At 45.6% G+C, this 23,508-nt stretch overlaps 2 protein-coding genes across 2 annotated transcripts in view; one reads left to right on the top strand and one right to left on the bottom strand.

Annotated features, from left to right (window-relative positions):
* Positions 1–10,632: 10,632 nt before the first annotated feature.
* CLDN10 (claudin 10) lies at positions 10,633–23,499 on the top strand. Its single transcript, XM_054272116.1, has 5 exons — positions 10,633–10,852; positions 17,553–17,714; positions 17,879–17,960; positions 22,460–22,567; positions 23,262–23,499. Exons 1-5 carry the CDS (start codon positions 10,633–10,635, stop codon positions 23,374–23,376), a joined length of 687 nt encoding a protein of 228 aa, XP_054128091.1. The 3' UTR covers positions 23,377–23,499.
* Positions 22,454–23,508, bottom strand: part of DZIP1 (DAZ interacting zinc finger protein 1) — a 40,832-nt gene continuing 39,777 nt past the window's right edge. Inside the window, exon 21 of the transcript XR_008482860.1 lies at positions 22,454–22,560. The gene's annotated coding sequence lies outside the window, so the exon portion shown is untranslated. The remainder of the gene's footprint in view (positions 22,561–23,508) is intronic.

A 23,508-nucleotide genomic window follows, 5' to 3' on the forward strand; every position in this document is an offset into this window, starting at 1 on the left:
CAGAAGGATGCCCACCCTTGGGACACCACACCGGTCCCAGGGAGTTCAAGCAAATCTAACCTTCCTGTCTTTTCTTGTGTGGCATGGAAACCCCTAAGCTGACACACACAGGCAGCAGGTTAATCACTGAAATGCAGCTGGGCAAGGAGCCTCTCAGCTGACAGGCATGCATCCAAGGATGCTGCCGCTCCCTGCCAAAATCCAGGAAACACATCAGCACTTGTGAGGTTCTTGGGGCAACTGGGCAGCTTCTGCCTGCACAAGACACTCACTGTGGGAGCCACTGCTGGAGATGTGAGAGGGGCAGAGAGATGAGGGCTCCAAACCCAAGATGCCCATCTGCTGAGGCACTCATGCTGTGATTCACTGGGATGAGAGCAGGCAGCCAATGTGCACAAGTTAGGTGGAAGGCCTTGAAGAACCCAGGACAATATTGGGCTGCTGGAGTGGGTGAGCAGAGGCCACTCAGTCAGCTCTCCAGGCATGAGACTTGCTGGAAAAACACAAGAATTAAATTCTGTTGAACACAGGGGCAGATTGCACTTTCCCTTTGATTTAACTGTGTTTTTTCATTTCTGTACCTTAAACTCAGTCCTCAAAACCCATCATGTCTTCCATTTCTCTGGTCACCCTGCAGAGAGCAGGGGAGTTACCTGTGCCTTAGGCTGGTAAGCTGCAGCCATCATTCCCACAGAAGTGGTGGATTGACATAGAGGGAGCCTGCAGGCAGGAGAGAGGCACTTGTGCTTTTGGTCATGCTTAAGCCATCCTCAGTCTGCAGAAATGTGCAGCACTGGGGCTTGTGCTGCCAGAGCTGGAGAACAGTTGTTTCGGAGGTGGGTAAAACCTCCTGCAAAGACTGGGCAGGCAAAGGGCTTGGAGCAACCTCCAGGGCATACACCTGCTCAACGAGGATCCCAGCCTGAGCTTAGATCCTGTTTGGGATGGGAGGAAAATTGAGAATTGTTCAGGCATGTGATCCCAAAATCAATATTTTCACAGCTCAGGGCATGTGACGTGTCACTGGAAGGTGCCTGGTGAGGACAATGGCTGGCACAGAGCTGCAGCTCCACACGGCTCCAGTCACTGAGCAGCCTGCACACAGGCATCTGTGAGCTGCTGCCTACAGCTCATGCCCCCAAATTTCCTTTACAGGCAGGAAAATTCCTCACATAAAACCTCACACTTTCCAGAGATGTCCTGGATTTAATGGGACTGGAGGGGATAGGGTGGGATTTCTGACTGGCAATAGAATTTCATGCATTTTTATGTTTGCATCTCATTCTAAAGCACAGAACTTCACACTAACAGTATATTCAGAGATTGCACAAACACCTCCTCCAGCTAAATTATAACGTTTGTGTCCAGTTCTCTAGTGGAGGCAGTAAGCCTGTAGCTTTTGCATGCCATGTCCTAACTCTCTCTTACAAAATCAGGTTTTTCTTGTATGTATTTAGAAAAGTTAACAGTTCCCAGAATACCACATGAACAAAATGCTCTGGGCCATCTTTCCAAATAAATCCTTAATCCTCAGACATCACTGAAAGTAATTTTTGTCAATAGTGCGCAATCCAGTAGAAAAACAAAGAGCAGTCATTAAAGAAAATCAAACACACTGGTGTCTCCAGTCTCAATGTTTGGCATCCGCTGGCATTTTGATTTTGCTGTTATTTGTCAAGCAATTTACAATCAAAATCCACTGTTTTGTCACCCGGAGACTTCTGAAACATGAATTTGCTGTTGAAAGATTTTCTGATTCCTGTCCACATAAAATAACTACAGCAAACATGAGGAAAGAAAAGGAAACTGAACTTTCCCAGAGCTAGAACTAAGTAAAGAGATTTCTGCATTATCCCATTGTCTCCCACTATACAACTTTTTTGAAAATAAAAAGTGCCGTGCAATATTTATATCCATATAATACCACCAAAATCAGAAACATGCTGTTTCCCACCTTACAAACTGCAACTTAAGTCAAACTGTTTAAGAATTTCTCCTGTTCTAAAAGACAAAATGCATTTCTGATATGAAAAAAAGACATTTGACATAGTTTTAATGATGAATTTTCAAAAGTGATTCTGCCCTTCTTCACCTGGCTTGCAGCTAAAGTGAATTAAAAAGCTGCAATGAGGACATTAATGAGCCACTGAAATAAACAATAATCTGAGAAAAGACACTTGAACAAAGAGGAAAACAAAGGGGAAAACAGAAGAAAAACTCACAGTGCATACCTGGATCTCTATTACCAGTGGAAGAGGCTTTATTTCTTTGCAAGGGCAATGGCAAGGTAGAGCTACTGCCATGTAATGGAAGAAAAATACTTTCCGTATGGGACCATGAAAGCATTAACATAACAGGCAAAGCACATTATGTCCTGCCCTTGGCAAATGTCTTGCTGGCTACTCTGGACTGTGACCCAGCAAAAATAAGCAGTCCAAATGAATTTTCTCCTAGGTAATATACTGCTTCATTTACTACAAGCAGTAGTGGACTGTTTCCTCAAGAGTCAGCATGGAGGCTGGCCAAACGCTGCACTGAAGAAATGGGAAAAACATGGTGCTGCACACAGATTGCCCACAAAAATGAGCTGAAGTGTTGCTTGGTACACTAAAAGACTTCCAATTTCATTTGATCCAGCCAATTTTTGAGTAGGCGGTGCTTTCAGTAGATGGGAAGATGAGGGAACTTGATCATGTCCCCCAGCACAAACACATTGACATTGACACCTATGTTTTAAGATCTTTTTTTTCTCCTCATATCTCATTACTGCCACTTTTATTTGTGATTGCTTAAGCTCAGAAAATTTAGATTAGATTTTAAATCTGTCCTCTTTATCCAAGAGCCTCTACACCTGGAGGCAACCCCCACCTTTCACTGGAGGGTTTTACCCACTTCTCTTTGAAATGCACACACCACGTCAGAAACCAAATCAGTCCAGAAGGATCAAAAGGAGCAGTATTGATGATGGATCAAATGCACACTAATCACAACCAGTTTATTGATTTTTGAATATATCACATATTATTTCCTTATCCCCTTTGTTTCTGAATTGCTTGAGCATGTTGATCTAAGACAGCTTTTAACTCTGTTTTGTCACCGTGACCTTTTTTGATCCCAGTCCGTTTGCTCTGAAATTAATTACACTGCAGAAGCTGCTTTGCTCCAGGTTGTGGTTTTCAGGTTCTCAGTTAAATTAAATCTTTCTATGCCACAAGCTGGGACAATTGGTGCTTGACAAACAGCGGGGCCAGGGACAGCAAACCACAGCACCCACCCTCTTCATGGCACAACCATTCCCTGAGTAAAAAAGGAGCCCCTGTGGGAGCTGAGGTGATGAACCAGAGGAAGGCATGTGGAAGAGCTTCCTTGGAGAGAGATGCTGGTGGGAAGGTGTAAGGCAGAAACTCACCTTCTCCTCTCTCCCCTTCCTTCAAATTGGAAACTGGGACAAATGCATGGTGAGGGCCAGGCTACACCTAAGCAGGGCTAGGTAAAGTGCACAGTGTAAGTTATCACCTCACTCATGCTCTGCTGCAGCTTATTTCTGCCTCCTCCAGGGCCCTTGCCAGTCACCTCACATCTCCTCAACCACCCTCTCCAGTTGCTGCCACCCCCTGTCAGCTGAAGCACACACTGAACATCTTTGCTCCTGCAGCCACGTGGGAAATGAGTCCCCCTTTTCCAGGAGCTCATCTCTTCTTTTCATCCCTGCTCTGCTGTCTCAGGAAGGGTATTACACTGCCAGAGCTAAAGGTCTCTGTGTCACGTGTTTCTCTTGGGGTTTTCTCTAGCATGTCCAGAGGAATCCTACAAAAATAAATAAAAAAGAGGATGACCATGGAAAACTTCCCTATGTGTAAACAGCTGAAAAAGTAGTTAAATGCACTGCTGTTATGAACTGAAATGCACCTATCTGTGAAAAGAAGATTCCAGCATGTGTGCTAAATAACAGGGTAGCAAGAACCACATGGAATCATGTTCTGGGCATAACATATAATCTGTGATCATTAGTGCACCTGGGTGCCACTTAGAGCTATAATAAGTCAAATGCAGCCCAGAGCTCCTCCATCTGCTCCAGCGAGGTAACAAAATCACAGGGTAATAAAGTCAGGTTAGGAGGGACCTGCAGGGGTCATCTAGTCCAAAACACATCTGATCAGGTGGGCTTGTTCAGGGCCATGACCTGTTAAGTCTTGAGCACCTCCAAGGAGGGAGTTGTCCCTCTGGCAGCCCACTCACAGTGCTTGACCATCCTCCTGGAAACTGATTTATTCCTAATACCTAAAGGGTATTTCCCACCTTCCAACTCGTGCCCCTTGTCCTGTTGCTGTGCTCCCCACAGAGGGTCAGCTCAGCTTCTGCATGTCCTCTGGCTGGGAGCTATCCTGGTGCCTGTAAAAAATGACAAACTGCTCCTGCCCAGATCTACCAGGTGCTCAGGAAACAGCAGAAACCAGCTGTGGCACACGAGGGCAGAGGATATGCTCAGTGGGAAAGTGTTCCCACTGCAGGGACACCAATATCCAAACACTGTCCTGATGCTCACACATGGTCAGGATTGAACTTCTTGGTCTTTATGGCTCACTGGCAAGGATCACTTCTGAACCCCAACTGCTCTGGAAAACCATTTGCCTCTCTGCCTGCCATCTCAGTTAAATCCTTTTAAATTCCATTAGTTACAATATTCTTTTGTTTTAAGAACTTTCTAAAATTTTGCAAACTTTCTCAATTGCATTACATAGGGCTGCATGTTCTTAAAATCTATCTGGAGGTTTCCTGCCTTTCCACAGCAACCTGCCTGTGCTTAGCAAAACTTAATTTGATGTGGCGGCCACTTCTGACAGACAAGAGCTGCACCTGTGCTGTTGGCCAGGAGGAATGCACCTCCAGGAAAGTAGGAGATGCACTTCTTCACATTTCCTGCTGAGTTTGTTAAACAGGTTATATCTATTTTTAAAAGATTGTATTACAAACTTTCAGGGAACAACACAGGCTTTTCTCAACAAAATTAAGGCAAGCTGAAAAAAAAAAAAAAGAAAGAAAGAAAGAAACAAAGCCTTAATCACAGTGTCAAGAAACAAAGTCAGTAATGTCTGAAGGCACTGAACAGAGAGAGGGAGAGGGGAAAGTTTATGGCTTGCGGAATGCAATTTTGCACTCCTTTAAAATGCTCTGGATTGTCAGTTCCTATTAATTTTTTACTTTTGTTATGTAATATATGAACTGCATAGCTAAAAATCATTCTTGTCCTGACAGTTTACAAAAGACATGCAGTAATTTAATTTAATTCCTTTTTCCACCACTTAAGAAAAACAACGATAGCACCCCCAGCGAGGACTGGTGATTATTAACTGATGTTCCCAATCTGATGGATTTTTTTTTTTTGCAAACATTCTTTTGTTTGCTCTCTTCTGAGGAAGAGGATCTGGCTGCTCATTTTTTAGGCAGCACTTTGTTCTGCACAATACAGAGCACCACGCAAGCTCCTCACTTACTGTTGTGTTAATCTCCTCTAATGTACATGGCAGTTTGGGGTGCCCTCCCCAGATGTAGCACTGTCAACAGACCCAGGTGATGACACTCTTATTCTCATGTCTGCCTTACTTTTTCAATATTTAGACTCTCAGGAAAACCCTAGCAGACAAGGAAGCTGTCCTTCAGCTGAAGAAAATAAAGTTGGGACTTTTTGCTTTTGCACAAGTGCTCTAGGCACCCTGGAAATCATAACAAGGCAAAGCCAGGAAAGAGTCTCAAATTGCCCAACCTATGCATGGTAAAATTACAAGAAAAATTACTCTGGGACAAAGGCATGACGACCCTAGCCTGCCTGTCCTGGCTGCAGAACAAATGCTGTTGTCGTCCAGTGTTTAACTTATGAGGCAATAATGATTGCTTGTAATTTTGAGCCTGCAAGAGCTAAAATAATATCCTGTATTTCAGACTTGAGAGCACAACTGTCTCTGAAGGGTTTTTCTGTAGATGGCAATATAATAAAAAGTTTGTACATTATGAAAATTCAACTATTTCCTTATATCCCAGCCTGATTTGTAAAATGTATGTAGTTCAAAAACCTCAGTAGCCTGGGGTTGGTCTCTGCTGACTGGAACCCAGCCAATGTTATTCCAATCTACAAGAAGGATGTGAGGGAAGGCCCAGGGAACTACAGACCTGTTAGTCTAACTTCAGTTCCTGGAAAAGTTGCAGAGAAGATCACACTGGGTACTGTCAGAAGGCATTTAAAGAACAATGCAATCCCCAGGCACAGTCAACACGGGCTCACAAAGGGAAAATCCTGTTTAACTAATTTCATATCCTTCTATTATAAGGTCACCCACCTGGTGGATGAAGGGAAGACGGGGCATGGAGTTTTTCTGGATTCAAGTCAGGGATTTCATACTGTCCCTTACACCATCCTTCTGCACAAGTTGTCCAGCTGTGGGATGATTGGATTCATGGTGTGCTGGCTGAAGGACAAAGTCCAAAGGGTTGTAGTGGGGTTACATCTGGATGGACAATGGTCACCAGTGGTGTTCCTCACACCTCATTCCTGGAGGCCAGATCTGTCCAATACCAGCAATCTGGATGCAGGGCTTGAACACACCATTAGCTGATGACACCAGCCCAGGAGGTGTTGTTGACACTCTTGGGGGACAAAAGGTTTTGCAGAGTGATCTCAATACATTGGAGCATTGGGCAATGATTAATGGGATTAAATGTAACAAGTCCATATGCTGGTTTCTGTACCTAGGACAGGGTGGGAATCAGTATAAACTGGGAGAGGAGCAGCTGGAGAGGGATCTGGGGGTGCTGGTCAGCAGCAGGATCAGTGTGAGTCAGCCAAGTGTCCTGGCAGCCAGGAGGGCAAACCCCTTCCTGGGGTGCATAAAACAGAGCATCACCAGCCTGTCAAGGGAGGGGATCCTCCCTTCCTCTTCAACACTGGTGCAGCCTCACCCTGAGTGCTGTGTGCAGTGCTAGGTCCACAACTTAAGATGGATGTTGAGGTCTTTGAATGCATCAATAGGAGGACAGCAGCTGGTGAGAGGCTGGAAATCATGTCCTGTGAGGAGTGGCTGAGTGCTCTGGGCTTGTCTTTTTTGGAGAAAAGGAGGCTGAGGGGTGATCTCATTGCTCTTTGCAGCTTCCTGAGGGGGGGAAGTTGAAGATGATCTCTTCTCTGGAATCCAGCAATAGGATGCGTAGGAATGGTTCAAAGCTGTGCCATGGAAGGTTCAGACTGGACATTAGGAAAAGCATTTCTTTACTGAGAGCATGGTCAAACCCTGGAAGAGGCTCCCTAGAGAGGTGGTTGATGCCCCAAGCCTGTCAGTGTTTACGAGGTATTTGGACATACCTTTAGTAACACGCTTTAACTTTGGGTCAGTTCTGAAGTGTCAGGCAGCTGGACTAGATGATCAACACAGGTCCCTTCCAAATGAAATAGCCTATTCTAAACACTACTATTTTTCCCCTAAATGCCACTTTTACACCCAAAAGTCAATGAAACTTGCCACAAAAAAATGAACCACAAGGGTTGTTTTTCTTAAAAAAAGGCATGAGCACCTTTCTTAAGTCCAGGGGAGTAAACCCAGTCCCCAGTCCAAGGGAATAAACCCCATACTCCTCAAATGACCCAGCAAAAAAATGTGCTGTTGTATTGACATGATCAGCTTATGAAGAGAAGAAAACAGAAATCAGTCCCACAGCAGCCTGAGGAACTTTCAAAAATTTCCCAAGTCATAACTTGTCCCAAAACACAGGAACAAAAAAAAACTCAAAAAAGCAATCCAACAAAAGAAAAACCAAAACAAAGGCCAAGTCTTTTGCTCTACTACATAAAGTATAAATAGCTAAGAAAGCCAAGGAAGCAAATCCAATGCCAGAGTTATGGTAGCAGGAAGACAGAGGTAGAAGAGAGATACAGAAATGTCTTCATATGGATGCTAAAGCTCCTACCACATCAACAGGCCACAGTATCCTGGAAAACTGGAAGATGCATGAGTTAAGCTGACTTAAAGGGACTTGCAGTTGCACAAGAGAAACAAGCTGAAGAAAAAGGGAGAAAGACAGCCTCCCAGATGAATGTTTTCCAATGTCTTATCCTTACAGATTCCAGCCAGCATGAAGAAAATGTCACCATGGAAGAGTAACTTCTTGCAACTTCCCTCACTCTTCAGCCTGGGGGAACCCTCAGCTGTGCACTATGTCATTTTGGGTTTACATCACCAAAGCTGAGATCAGAAGTGCAACGTCTTGCTCTGATTTTAGATGAGAAAGATGGTAACAACTGGACTAGTAACATAAAATATCCTCAGAAGCAACAGCATCAGGAGATGAAAGGAGGAGCCTTTCCCTGAAGCTAAAGCAAGCCTGGTTCTCCTGCACACTCAGGCCACTTTACAACATTCTGGATAAAACAGGGCTTACAAGGGAATGAACATATAAATTAGCCCTGCTTGAAGGGTCCTTATGGGCAGGCAGAGAGTGGGTTTGAAGCTGAAATATTTTCATTTGTCCTAAGCCACCTGCATGGGCTCAGCCTGAAGTCCCTGGCAGCAGGCAGGTGGCCCTCAGGGAGATGTGGATCCACGCTGCACATGGCCAAGTCTGGCTCTGTTGAAAGCAGCGTGGTCTGGGACAGCACAGATGGTTGTTGGACATCACAGCCAGAGGCCACGGCAGCTTCAGCAGGACTGCCCACCCTCGGCAGGGTCACTCACCAGCCTCCACTCCTGCTGGCCCTCTGGGGAGCAGTGCCTGTGCTCTTCAGGAAAACCCTCCTCCTCTCCTTACCAGCAGCTCAGACTCAGGCCTAGAGCTGTTCTGGCTGTGTTCCTGTCCTTCAACACTCACTCCAGCCTTCTGGTTATTGCATGACAGCACACCCCAAAATTCTGATGTGCCCTGGCCAAAATTTGCCGAAATGCTGCTCCCTGGATTCACCAAGCAAAGCAGTGTTATCAACAAAACAATAGGTGAGCTTCCCATGTCAAGAAACACAATGACCCAAGTTTGGACTCGAGTCTCCTACCTCAGACTTGATTAGATCCTAGTTGATTGCTTGGATTGATCTACGTTACCAGGACCAACATAATTCCAGACTGCAAGATCTCAAAGCACTAATACTGGGGGAAATATTGAAAAAATCTTTTTTTTCCTTTTTCCTTTCTTCTGCCATGCCCTACGATAACTAGATCATAATATCATGGAGATGGGACTTGGATCTACAGTTATCCCAGTGTTCCAAAGTGAGCTCTGGCTACAGCCTGACATCACAGAGGAGGCTTCTTCAGGCCTTCTTCAGGACCCTGTTTCTTTTCCCTCCCGGGGAGAGAGGAAGGCATCTTGGCCCAGAGGGTGAATGGAGCTGCAGCATGCCCCATGCCCAATGCTGCTGTGCAAACAAGCCTCCTGCCTGCTTTTCCCAGTCCTTCTTCCCTGCCAATGGAGGGAAGTGCGTCACCTGAAAGTCAGAGGGTACCAAGGAGGCAGAGAGCAGGCAGAGAGCCACTGCGTCACTAAATGCGTCTGTGGACCCCCTTTTATCCTGCTGGAGCATTGACAGATCAACAAACACCCTGTTCCCACTGAGCTCTGACACACATCCAAAGGTACACCCAACTCTGAGATTTTTCTCCTTTTCCTTTTTTTTTTTTTTAATATATGTCTGTAAGGTGATTACATCCGGGTTTGTGTCCACACGGCAAAACCAAAGAGCATTCATCAGAAGAATAATGATGCAAATATGGCTTCTTATCCTCCAGTGATTGCCCATCTGGCAAAAAGGTTTAGAAAATGTAACAATAGTTTTGACATAAATAGGAGGAAAGTAAAGACCGGCAGTGTACTTTCCACATCAATGGCAAATACACTACTGATGTGGAAAGTAAACAGCTTCAAACGAGGAGAAACCACTGAGGATAATGCTCCACCTGTGAGCCGCAGGCTCGAATGCCACTGCATGAAAACGGAGGTAGAAAATCCCAAGTTCATCACCTCACATTGCTATAACACGTATCAAACGCTGTATCACCTGTGGCTGGTTAATATCAGGGGCCAGCTGAAATTCAGAGGATTAAAAAACCCTATTATGCGTTTCAGAAGCTTTTGCCCCGTAGGAATATGGAGTGCTCACGGTCGGCACACCCGGATTGTCCAAGTATTCCTCGAAGCCACCTTTCTGGCGAGGCGCTTTGTGGGGAGGATGGCGCGGGGTCACAGGGAGAGAGGCGCAAACCCGCAGCTGGGAAGGAGATGCTGAGGACGCCCCTGTCCCGCTGCTGCCATCCCCTCCGGACCCCGCACGGGCACCTGCGGAGGAAGGGGGATCTAACCCCGCATTACAGATCCGCTGTTTGCCGCTGTTTGCTTTCGGGTCCGGTTCACTGGGCCAGCCCGGGGAGCGCCCGCCGGCCGTGCGGGCTCCGTTCCGCGCACCCCGGGGCGACGCCGGGCCCGGGCGGGGCGGGGCCGGGCCGGGGCGATGCCGGGAGCCGCCGGTGCTCATTGGGCTGCGCGGCCGCCCCCGCTCCGCCCTGCCCGGCTCGGCCCGGCTCGGCTCGGCTCGGCTCGGCTCCGCTCCGCCCGCCGCCGCCGGGATCCGCCGCGGCTCCCGCCGCTGCTGCCGGGCCCATGGCGAGCACGTCGGCGGAGATCATCGCCTTCCTGCTGACCATCTCGGGATGGGTGCTGGTGTCCTCCACGCTGCCCACCGACTACTGGAAGGTGTCTACCATCGATGGCACGGTCATCACCACCGCCACCTTTTGGGCCAACCTCTGGAAGACCTGCGTGACCGACTCCACCGGCGTCTCCAACTGCAAGGACTTCCCATCCATGCTGGCGCTGGACGGTCAGGCTCCCGCTGCCCCCACCCCGATGCCACCTCCGGTGTCCCTGTGCCCTCGGCCGGAGCTCCGGGGCCGCTCCCGGGCCGGGCTCGGCGGGGCGGGCGGGCGGGGGCGGCGGGGACCCGGACCAGGCGGCTCCCCCGCGGTTCGTGGGCAGGTGCCCCCGTGTCCCCAGGCAGGTGGCAGCGGGCTGCCTGTGCACACCTGTGCAAGTGGGGTTTTTTGCCCCCAAAAACCCATTAGCTGAGATTATACTTGGTGCCCGAGTGTCCGGTTTGGCCTCTCGTACTATCACTACCTGCCTTTTTTCCCCATCAGAAAAGTGTGTGCGTGGATTTGACACAAGAATGCAGGCAGATTTTTCTTGCCGATTTATTTCCCGACTGTCGTGACATTCCTCTTTTTTATGGTTTTGCCAGCCGTGCAACGGTCGGTGGAGAAGAACAAGCCTTGGCGTCGTTTTGTTTTAATTAATGTTCCTCTGCTGGTTTTGCTAAGTGGTTATTAACTCAGGTGTAATTGCTTCATTGATAAATGACAGTGTGAAAGCTCGGGGCAGTCAGGGATGCAAAGGTATGCAGAAGGGATGCATAGCTTTGCTCAGCTTTAGGGCAGTGCGATTTTGAAGCAAAGCTAAGAGTTTTGCTATAGGGCCTGAAACCAAAGATTGAGTTGGTGCTGCATTTCTTCCCTCATTAAGGGGAAACATTTTTGCCCTTTCAGGAAGCTGTACTGGGAAACTGATTCACTGCAGGAAATCTTTAGAACTAAACTTTTAGTTGATAAATCCATGCTGATTGTGACTGGTAGAAACAGGAGAAGTGTGTCTGACATCAGTTTATAGTTTCAGAAGTGGCTGTAAAGAAAGGGAGGAAAGGCTTCCAAAAATATGGCACCTTTCCTAAGTTTTTATAGCTATAAATGAATGCAATATGCAGTGTTTCAGTGGCTTTGATACTCACAAAAGATCATGCCTATTGTCCACAGTCTGGCAAGACATTCCCTTTGCACTGGAGTCTGAGCAGGTATTTTGGTGTAAAAGCTCTGTTTAAGAGGAAAGGAAGGTCTGTTAATCTAATCACTAACAGAGATTAATACTAATTGTAACAGGGATTAATATGAACATGACGTTAATACCAATATCAGAAACCCTTTAACCTCTGTATGTAGAAAAGGCTGAAAGAGGCCAAGATACCAAAATGAGGTAACACAGGCAGCCCTCAAGCACCACCACTGCAGGATGCTTCCCTCGGGGGCAGAAGGGCCGTTCCCAGACTTTATTTTGACCCAGCCCTGTGGCAGCAGAGGAATTTGCCAGTTCCTCTGAAGGGACAGGAGAGCTGGCTGGCCTCCACTGACATCAGTCACTCTGTGGCCTGTGTAATTTCCAGGACTGGGCAAGGAGCAGGGGTCTCTGTGCAGGCAGGCATGGAGTGATCGGTGGTGCGAAACCTTTTGGATCCCTTGAACCTATTGTTTAGCCGTTCTTTTAGGTCTGGGCAAATCTGATTTTAAAGTAAGAAAAGCGTAGTTACAAAGTATGAAGAATTTGGAACATTGAAATTTTCAAAAAGAATACAACGCTTGACAGCAAGATCCTTTCCCTCCTTTCCCCCAAATGCTTGTGCACTGAAACCTTGTGTGTTGGGTAGAGTGTTCCACTTGGCCAAAGAATGTGTTTCTGAGGTGCATTGTGCACAGTGAAGGAGTCACCAGCTCATTTCAGACAGAAGTGAATCTGAAATGCACATCTGGAAGGGCCCTGTCCCAGTCCTTCTGGCCAGGTTGTTTTTCAGTAGTAGAAAGTTCTTGGCTTCAGTGTTTCTCAGCAGCATCTTTAAATGCTGTGGGGGCAGATTCTGGTACCCAGGCACAACGTGAATGAAAGGCAGGCTGGAAGGAGAGTGATGTACCACCACCCTCCCTGCCCCAGCACAGAGCAGGCAAGCTGGGTGGGGTCAGAGGGGCAGCCGCTGCAGTCAGGGGTGCTCTCAGGAGCTAGCCTAGCCCAGACTCCCTTCCTTGTGGTTTCAGGCTCTGCAGGGAGCCTGTCAGCAGCTGACTGTGGGTGTGTATGTCCCCTCTTCACCCTAACCCTTCCCCCGTGGGGAGTGCATTCAGTGTCACTCATGGCTTAAAGAATTTGTGTCTCAACGAGTAGACAAGTCTGCCTCAGCCCTTGTCTAGCCTCTTTCTTCCCTCCTCTTCCCCTTTGCCCAGACTTACATGCCCAAGGTGGATCCCATTCCCTGTGACTGGGAATATGGGAACTTCCTGACTCCATCCTCAGGTGGGGGACTCAGAGTACACAAACAGGGCAGATCTCATTGCTGTTCTCAGGGAAGTGTTTGTGAGCTGAAACAATAACCCTGTAAAGATATATGTAGTGACAATATGTTGCTCTCCTCAAAATGGTCGAGCATGACTGGAAAATTCCTAAAAATATTTCTGCTGTCCTAGGGAAATGTGGCTCAGCTCCACTCCTTTGTCACAGAGATGGAGAGGATCTGCCTTTCAGAGCAGTTCCTCTTCTACAGAAATTTTTTTTTTTTGGTCAAATTGGAAACCTCTAAGTAAGCTGGACTTCTTATCTTGAGAGACTACTCAGGTCTTCCAGGGGATCAGAGGCAAAGTGGGGGGGAGAGAAATCAGTGTGACCATGCTTTGAGGAACCTGGTCTATGTGAGGTGTCCCTGCCCACGGCAGGGGATAGGAACCACATTACCTCTGAGCTCCCTCCCTACCCAAACCTCGATGACTCTGTGATTCTATGCCAAAGGCTGGAGTTCTCCTGTGCAGTGCAGGAGAAGTCCTCCCTTTTTCAGAAGCAGTGTCATAGTTCAGGTCAGGGGTGCTCAGGAGATTGTTCCTCTTCACCCTTGTTTTGGTTTCTGTCATGGAATGGGCCTGGACTGTCCTGCCCAGCTTGCTGTGGGATGGCACAGCAGACCATCATGGCTTTCAGGCCATCACTCCACACGAGTGGCTTCCAGAGAAAATTGCTTGTGGTCTCCTTCCACCTTTATGCATTCCTATAGAAGAAGCCAATTTGGCCAGCCCTCATTAAGTGCTGAGCCCTACATTCTTTACGCAAGCAAAAATGCTCTTCCTGTCTGTGGGGCTTAAAGTAATTTCGGGTTTACTTTTTGTGCCACTGGTCATAGGTGGAAATTTACTGATGAAACCACCTCCCCCCAAAGAGGACATATCAGTTTCCATGTTTCCTACAGTGGATCTGATGACCTTTTGCAAGAACAGAGCTGAACAAAAATTCAATTATGAGCTAAAAGAGGGTATTAGAGCTTAGAAAGACATACAAAAGCAATGGGTGTGTACTTTTGGAAGGAATCTGTGCTGTATCTGTAAGGCTACCTCTTCACGTGATGTAGACTGCAAAATGCCACCAGAGGCATTTATTGTGAAAGTGGCAATCCCCAGAACTCTGCATATATAATTTTTTTCCATAGTGTCATATGATATGAGTACATGAATGCCTTCTAAGTCTTTGTAAGCATGAGGCAAGTGTGAGAGCAGTGAGGCAAGAAAGATGAAGCTCTAACAAGATTAATTTCAATGCAAGACAAAACACATTTGTTTGAAATGAAAAAAAAAACCAAACCCAAACAAAAAAAAAAAACCCACCTTGAAATAGGTTTCTCTTGGAATGCTGCTAAACATGACTTTATGAGCAATGCATGTTTGTCTGCTTGTCTGTTTAAAACACATGGCTTTTTGCTGCTTGGGAGCTTCATTTGGGTGGTTGGTATGTACATGACAAGTTTCCTGCAGGAGCTGGTGCAAATACAGACAATAAATATTTAGAAAAGGACAGGTCTTAGTCTTGAGTGAAGGACTGTGAAAAAATAGACAGCTCCCTTTTTCATGCCTCTTCATCATTATAGAATCACGGAATGTTTTGGGTTAGAAGGGACATTAGAGACCATCTAGTTCCAACCTGCCTACCATGGGTAGGGACACCTCCTACTAGTAAAGGTTGCTCAAAGATGATCCAAAGCTGCATCCAAACTTCAACACTTCCAGGGAGGGGGCATCCACAGCTTCTCTGGGTAACCTGTTCCAGTGTCTCACAACCCTCACAGTAAAGAATTTCTTCCTAATATCTTCCTAATATCTAAACTAAATCTGCCCTTTTTCAGTTTAAAGGCATTTTACCTTGTCCTGTCACTGCATACTCTTGTAAAAAGTCCTTAGGTTCTGGAAGGCTGCTGTAAGGTCTCCCCCGATCCTTTTCTTCTTCAAGCAGAACAAGCCCTATAAGTCTTGGTGCCCAATATAATCTTGCTTTCTTGAAAGCAAAAAAGAGGTTTAGTTCCTCTTACAGCCAAATGTTATACAGAGTTTGAATCTAGGATCTAAGCAGTAGGAGGTTTGATTTGGTGAAAAGATTGATTTCAACCCTTCATACTTCCTAATGCTCCAGTCAACCTCGTGGGACTACTAGAGACTTCTGCTTTTCCACAGTACTGGTGTAAATTGGTTTTTTTTTTTTCCCCTGTATTTTGGTTTAAAAATGTGTGCCAGTTGGCTGACTGCTCTGGTGAACTGAAACAAGCCCTACTATAGCTGGCCTGCCCAATTTGGTGAATTATTCAGTGAGAAAGGTTATTCATTCAGCAGAACTGAGCAGTCCTCCAGCTCATGCTGTTTATAATTGAAAATGATTTCTGAGTGAGTGAGTTAATTATTTCTTGCTGTCTCACTACCCTCTACCTATTTTAAAACTGTGTATTGACCTTCAGGAAAAACTGAATTTCAGCCCTGTGGTTACTAGCAAATGTTGGATATTTTAGTTGGGGTGAATATTTACTGGTTTTCCTAGGAGGTTCAGACATAAATAAAAGTTTAGAGGACCTCTGGGTAAACATGTTCATGGTTCAGCACTTTAATGTGTCAATTAGCTAACTAACACTGTCAATAAATTGGACCTGTCAGAAATAATAGCTTCCTTTCCACTCTTCATCTCGTGCTTTACCTGTCTGCCACAAGAAATACATTACACACCACCTAAAGCAGCATAAGCCAAGTTTTCCATGCCTATAGCAAAAATTAACAAAGCAAGGCTGCTGTCCTCAAACCTGAGTCTCACACAAATCACTCTCTCTCACATTCCAACATGTGAGCCGTGTGACAGTCACACTTATGTCACTGACTGTGTCTTTCTTGAGCAGGTGGGTTACAGAAGCCTTACAGATGTAAATGAAAGAAGTCTGTCTGTGGTGCCAGCAGAGGTACAGGTGCCTACCTCCCAGTAGGTTGTGTTCACAGATGGGCAGCACAGCTCCCAGATCAGCAGGCCTGCTAAAATGGGGTGTTATGTGCTACAAATTGCTTTGTTGCTCAAAGCTGTGAATCAGTGCAGGATTTAAAGCATTGTTTAAGCAGGGCCTTTGGCAGTGGCTAAAGGAGGTGGCACTGAGGGTAGCAGAAGGTGGCCAGGTGTCTGTGGTAGCCATCTGCATCCAAATCCTGCCTGCCAGACACAGACTTCTCCATCAGGAACGTATCCAGTCTCTGAGTCTCAGAAAACCCTTAGTGTCCACACATCCTGTAGAAAGGAATTCCACCGCTTCATTTTACAAACAAGCATACCTTTTGTTTTGAATCTGCTGCCTTCTGTTTTCATCAGATGTCCTCTAGTTCCTGCTTTAGTATATTGTTTTCTTACATATTAAAACTTCTATGCAGGGTTTGGTGGGGTTTTTTTGTTTATTTATTATTACATAAAATTTGAGGTAATAGGCAATGACAATGTGGTTTAGCTGTCAACATTTCCACCCACTGGAGATCAAAGCAAAAAGAATGAATGCCCTAATAGTGGGAGTTCATTTTCATTCTAAATGAGATGTAACAACAGGTTATGAAGAAAAACATCTTGTGATGGTTATTCAGCTGTGTAAGATTGCAGCGTTCCACCCCGTAAGCAGCGATATGAGATTATCACAGTCCTTCAATTACAAGATATTCTCGGAAGGGAGAAGAGGCCAAGCAGCCCATTGTCCCCCTGAAGGGTCCTGCCCTAGGAGTCCCTCTGGGAGCAGTCTCAGCCAAATTGTTTGTGGCTGAAGCCAGGTGCAAGCTGTTTGTCCAGGTTTAAGTATGGCAGTGATTTGCTTTATGCCAAGGCACTACTGCTGTCCATGGAGCTGAGTGCGTGGCTGGCTTCCTTGCAGAATGAGGCCCTGCTGGGCAGATCCAAATCAAATCAGTGGCACATCCTGGCAGGTCTAGGAAGGCTCAGGACCCCAGCCAGGGTCTCTGCTGCCAGCCTCACTGCCAGCCATATTGCACCTGAGACACAACTGCACTGATGTAAGACTTGCTTTGAGTGCACTGCACTTAAAGGGTGGCTCTGCAACTTATGACCTGATCAGACCACGTGGAGTTGCTCTTCTAGACCTCATGGGTATAACCTCTGCAGATGCTATACTCAGTGCCATGGGATAATGTTTTGGAGCCCTGGGTGCCATAGTATGATTCTTATGAGCTGGGCACAGTGATGATGCCCTGTGAAGGGCACACATCATCTGGAGGAACACACTCAGTGGTAAAGTGATGCTGTTCCAGCCAAAATCTGAGTCCACTTGCAATAGTGAGTGCCTGATGCTGCACAGAGGGTGGGAAGGTACAGCAAAACCTGTCATGGTCCCAGTTCTCATATCAGCCTTGCTCTTTCTCTCACAGGTTACATCCAGGCCTGCAGAGGATTGATGATCTCCGCTGTCTGTCTGGGCTTCTTCGGTGCCGTTTTTGGACTGGTTGGGATGAAATGTACAAAAGTTGGAGGCTCTGATCAGACTAAAGCAAAAATAGCTTGTTTAGCTGGACTGATTTTCATACTCTCTGGTAAATATACTTTATTTTTATCAGTTTGCCTATTTGAAGTCATACCGGAGCCGCTTCTTTTCCACAGAAACCCGTGCACAATCCTCCATGACTTCGTTGACTTCAGGGCCAGGCCCAAAGCTCTGCTGCCAGCTCCACTGAATGGTTTGTCTTATGCTTTTCAGGGTTGTGCTCTATGACTAGTTGTTCCCTGTATGCAAACAGGATTACGTCTGAGTTCTTTGACCCTTCTTTTGTTGCACAAAAGTAAGTACTTTCCTATACCCATAAATCTTTCAAACAAGTATTCCTTAGGTTTCCTACTGCACACCACAGCCTGTTTAGACAGAGAGCAGCTGCTTCTCCCCCTGGGCAGAGGAGGAGAGTGGGCTGCAGTTTTATGTAACCACAATTTCTAACTGGAGCAACCAGGTGCTGAAATTCAATGAATAAACACTTTGCTGCACAGTGATGGCTCTGCAATCCGCGTGCCCAGAGCTGGCAGGGCTGCTGGGGTTAATTGGGAATGGAGCCTGCCTGGATGCCAGAGGTGCAGCTGAAGGATTGCACAAGACACAGGGGCTCATTAGGTGCATCTTTTGATAGGGAAGGGAGGAAAGTATTTCCTGGAGCCTTCGACAGAAGGTGGCTTTGATAAATGTGTTGAGCACCACGCAATCTTAATTCCTCTTGAGGAGAGGTTTCTGCAGGCTTGGTGGAATTTTGCTGGAAGATTTTCAAATCCAGGTGACTGAAATTTGGATCATAAACCTCATCAAAACCCATGATCTTTTAAGCATTAACATAACGACTTTGCCTATACCTGTAATTAAATTTAAGAGAGTGAGTATTTATAGAATTTTGGGATCCACACCAGAGATAATCAGCATCCCTGAAGACTTCCTTTAAAGCTGTGCAAATTCTCAGGATCTGCAAAAGCAACAATCCACAAACCAACGCTTGGATTTTGGATTGACATTCTTAACTACCAGGTCTGACAATGTTGGCTGTAAATTATACCATCAGAGACTTTCATGTTTTGCCTTAATACATGGTGTAAACTCTTTTTTTAAAGGCAAGGATTTTAAAGTTTTGTTGGCAGTGATTCCAGAATATGCCAAGCATTGGGTGTACATTTCCCTGGGACCCAAGTAAGGGATCAGTAAGGAGCCCTGACCCTTTATGTTTCACTTTGACAGAAAGAAAATAGTCTGAATAAATAACACTAAAGGGATCTACATTTGCAGTAGGGTTGACACTGCTTTTCCTGAAACAGTATTAGTTTTGTATTAGTAGTCTTGTATTAGTTTTCTCCATAATTCCCCTATAGTTTCTGTTTATTTGATGTAGAGAAGACAGGCTTGAAAGGCCACCAAAAGAAAGGAGGATGTGAGGTTCTTGGAAGAAAATGGAGCCTGGCTATATAGACAGAAGTTAATTATTCATCAGGCTTACTGTTCTTAGTGAAAAATACCATGATTGCTGCCAGAAGTCCTTTTCCTACACTGTATTCCTACCCTTGTCTGCTACAAAAGAGCAGGCAGACCTTAGGGTGGAATTTTACTGTGAAGGAATGAGAAATCCAGTTTAAATATTGAAATAATGGTAGTAAAATATCCTCTCCAGAAATTACCTTTTTTTTTGTGGGACAACCAGCATAGCTCAGCTGCAGGCAGACATAATCATGATTGCAAAGATAAAGACAGGGGGGAAATTCTGAAATTTTAATTTGAGTTGTGCACAATGCACGTAGCTCATGCAGTGACCTTGCATCAGACTGAGCCAATGGTGGCATTCAGCTCCTTCCTCTCTCAACTGATGCAAAATTTCCATTTTGTTGCCATCTCTGAACCCTTACTTTTTTATGCATCGCAGGCACATTTAAAATGTTTGCTGGTATATTGTGGAAATTTGGAATTGTCTCTTCACTGAGAGAGGGTTCCAACCTTTTTCCTTTTACTGCACATTTCCCTCCTGAAGTTATTCTGGCAGTGTCAAAGACAGGCTTGAGATACTGTTAGTGGGAAACAAATGGCACAAGATATTCAGCACCTTGTGGCAACCATCAGGATTTCCCTCCAGCCTTCTTTACTATCTTTAATTTAAATTATCTGACTAACTTCTCATATAGGCATTGATATGCAATTGAAAATCTTGAGTTTTCCTCCTAAGTACCAATATAAATCAGAAAGGTTGTTCTCTCTGTTTGAAGATGTGGAAGAAAGACCTATCAGGACAGCTCTTCAATTCATTAACCTGGCAGTGTGGCAGTCCCCCAAGCAGGGCCATACTGTTTAATCATGGTACAGTGACAAGTGTTGCTTCAAAAGGTTAAATAATGCCAACTACAAAGGCCATGTCTTCTGTCCCAGCTAGTAGGTAACACTCAGGTACCCCTTTTCTACCCAATTATATCAGATATAGTCAGGATTTCTTTTCTGTACAATTGAAGAGTTTCAGGAAGGGAAGATAGCGCTTGGTCTCCTTAAATCCCTCAGCCTCTGGTCAACCATTTTGTGTGGTTAGATAAAAGCATGGAAGCTTGTGTTTCCCACTTGCTGGGCAAATGTTCTTGGCAAATAAGTTGTTACTGCAACAGCCATCCTGGATCTTGGTCCAGCTCTGTTCTCCAGCAGTGTGGTGATCTGCATCAACTTCTGTGGGGAGCCTAGTCCTGGTCCTTGTACCTTAGGTGTGCTTTGGCAGTCCTGGAGGGATGGAGGGATCCCCATGAGGGGGCTTACCTCACATCTGAGCTAGTCCCTCTGATCTGCTTTTACAGATCAATGAAAGAAATGCCTTGAAAGTGTTTTACAGGTGCACTTTGTGTGTATTTCTTGCATGTTGAATACAATGGGATCTTAGGTGATGAGCTCTGATGTGGATCTCTGTTTCTAATCTGAGAAACCCCCATCCTTAGAGAGACACAAATCTCCTTGAGTCATGTGAAAACTCTAGCAAGGTTGTTGGAAATGTGAGCATAAGTAGAATTAAAACTTTACAGGTTTGCCATATTTTGAAGTGAAATGGGAGAGTTTTCCAGGGCGGAAGGAGCTATGGTTCCCAGCAGTTTAAATTGCGGGTTAGGTCTGTAAGCTCCATGCTGGTGTTGAGGAATGGTTCTGAGGCAGAGTCAGTTTATTTCAGCTTGAGCTTGGTGTCTCCAGAGAGGGAGCCTGAACAAAGAAATCCCTAGGTCTTTATCCCCTCACAATCTGTGCACCTGATCCTCATGGGCTCTTCACGGATCTTGCATGTGCCTCCTGGTCCAGTGATGATTTATGGTCTGGAATCTTCTTACACCTCACTGGATTGTTTTTGTGTGTTTCTCCAGTGCCCTTTTGTAAAGATACAAGTTTTTCAGAACAGCTGACAGGTATTTTCAGTTAGATATTTTGATAATGTGGAATTAGGGCCTGTGCACATGGAAATGTTCACAACTAGCTGAGAAGTGCAGCTACACAATGTTACAGTTGCACAGGCAGGCTGTCAAGCAGGGGCTTTTATTTGGCTGCCTCACCACAGTTTACAACAAATCAATTTAGTAGCATCTGCATGAACGCACAGACTCCTGGTTGGTAACTGTGGCTGGAGCGGGGCCTGTGTTTCCGTGCAGGATCCCAGAAGTCTGGAGAAGATAAATGTCTCCTTAAGGAGAAACTGCAGCAGAGAAAGAGCAAGAGACACACAAGTGTTTTCTAAAGGTGAGGAATGGGAGACTCTGGAGACTGTTGGGCTGCAACCTAATGCAGGTCATCCTTAACATGCTTTAAGAGTGGTACTCAGGCAGAGAGCTGGGGAGTGGAGCAGACAAGGAGCATCCATGGTTTGCTGCTTGTCTTGAAGCTTCAGCACTGAGGGGAAAGAAAAGAATCTCTTCCCAATGCCCTTCCTTCCCTTCATTTACTACTGTTGATTTAGAAATGTGGACTTAGCGGGAAAATGCTCCTGAAGCACCCCTGTCTCCTCTCAGAGACAAAGGGAGCAGTTCCTGGCAGCAAACAGTTTGTGGCTGGCTGAGGCAGCAGAGGGAACCATTGCTGGTGACTGAGAACTCTGCCCATGGAGCTGCTGGGAGCAGTTTCTTCCAGATGGAATCCAGCCACAGGGACTAGAGAAGGAGAAAGATGCTGGAACATGCACCTGTGTGTGCAAGTGCTTACACCAGACACACCTGTGTATGTATATGCATATGTTGCATACATATACATTGCATGTGTATCCATATGTATATTATGCATATGTACAAACCCTCATGTTTTACGTAGGCTGGTGTGTGGATGATGAGGGATGGAGGCAGACAGATCCTGAGAGCCAGAGGGGAAACTTAAGGAGAGTTGTAGGCAGAATTTGTAGTCTCTGGCCCAGCAAAAGCCCCAGTCCAGTTTGGTTTGGGAGCCAACAGGAACAAAACTGAAATGGAGGAACTGGAGTTGTAAACAGGCCACAGAATGACATAACCCCAGAGCAAAGCAATCCAGGAGGAGATGCACAAAGGCCAGACCTAATCCTAACCCTAACCCCAGCTGAGCAGGGAGAGAAGCATTGCCCAGCTGTACTGCAGGGAGAGAGTTTGCCTTCTGAGTCAGAAGGAAATAATGAAAAGAACGTTGGTGAATGGTAGAGCTGCTGATTTTGTGGTGAATAATTTATGTGTCAATGGACAGTTATTAAAGAAAAATACGGTATTTAGTTATTTTATTCTGGAAATAACCCTCTTAAATCCATGCTCTCTTTTGTTAAATACATTTATTGGCTTCTTGTAGGTATGAATTAGGAGCAGCTTTGTTCATTGGATGGGCTGGAGCATCACTCTGCATAATTGGTGGCATTATATTCTGCTTCTCAATAGCTGAAAACAGCAATGCTGCAAGGTAAAGCACAAGTTTTACTTAGTGAAAGAAATCAATACCTCTGCATTTTTACCTGCTATATGTATGCAGTTTGATTACTGTTTCAAAACACTTTGTAATGAGATTCTGAAAAAGATTGTGTGGATTAAAGAAAGTAAGGGGATGTAAGGCTAATGCTTGGTCCACCATTAAAGAAAAGCTATTGGCTCAGAACAAATACTTGTGATACATATATATATATATGTTTCATACATTTACTACAGCTGCAAAACAGTGCATTCACTGATGTAGGAAAAGTGGTCAGGTGGCTTTACAGGCACGAATAGACAAGTTTCTTTGATGTCAAATCATCAGAGCTAGTGGTGGTGGCAGTGGGACCTCCAGCAGCTGAAGAGGGGTGATAACAAAGAGGAACAGCTGTAGAGAATAACTATTCACCTAGGGTCTGCCACAATTTAAATTATTTCATCATTCGGCCCTAATTTACTTAGCTGTGAAGGAGAGACGTGTTACAGGAAAGTGTAAAGACACAGCTGGAGTGGCAATGTTTAACTAGAATGGGACCACACAGAGTAGGAATGTGCCACCTTCCCTGAAATTTGTAGGTACATTCCCTACAAATACATTTCTTCTGGCTTTATTACTAGAATGCCTGGATGCAGAGATGCCACCTGTCTGTGGGAAGCACTGTAAATGGTTGTTTTTTTCTCTTCAGGAGGGGGTATGCCTATAATGGAGCCACATCTGTGATGTCTTCTCGTACAAAGGTGCACAACAGCGTCCCTGACAAAAGCCCACCCAAGCACTTTGACAAGAACGCCTACGTTTAGTTGCACTGTTGGAAGACTCAAAGCGTTTTTAAACGTGATTTTGTACGTTTCATTCAGAGTGATTCCCCCCACCCCAAGCCCTATGTACTTACCACTAAGACAATGACTTTTAAAAATATTAACTTGCAGCTT

The sequence above is a fragment of the Melozone crissalis genome, unplaced genomic scaffold (assembly GCF_028551555.1).
Source record: "Melozone crissalis strain CALT ecotype California unplaced genomic scaffold, PUWL_Pcris_2 ptg000013l_1, whole genome shotgun sequence".
Classification (NCBI taxonomy): Eukaryota; Metazoa; Chordata; class Aves; order Passeriformes; family Passerellidae; genus Melozone; species Melozone crissalis.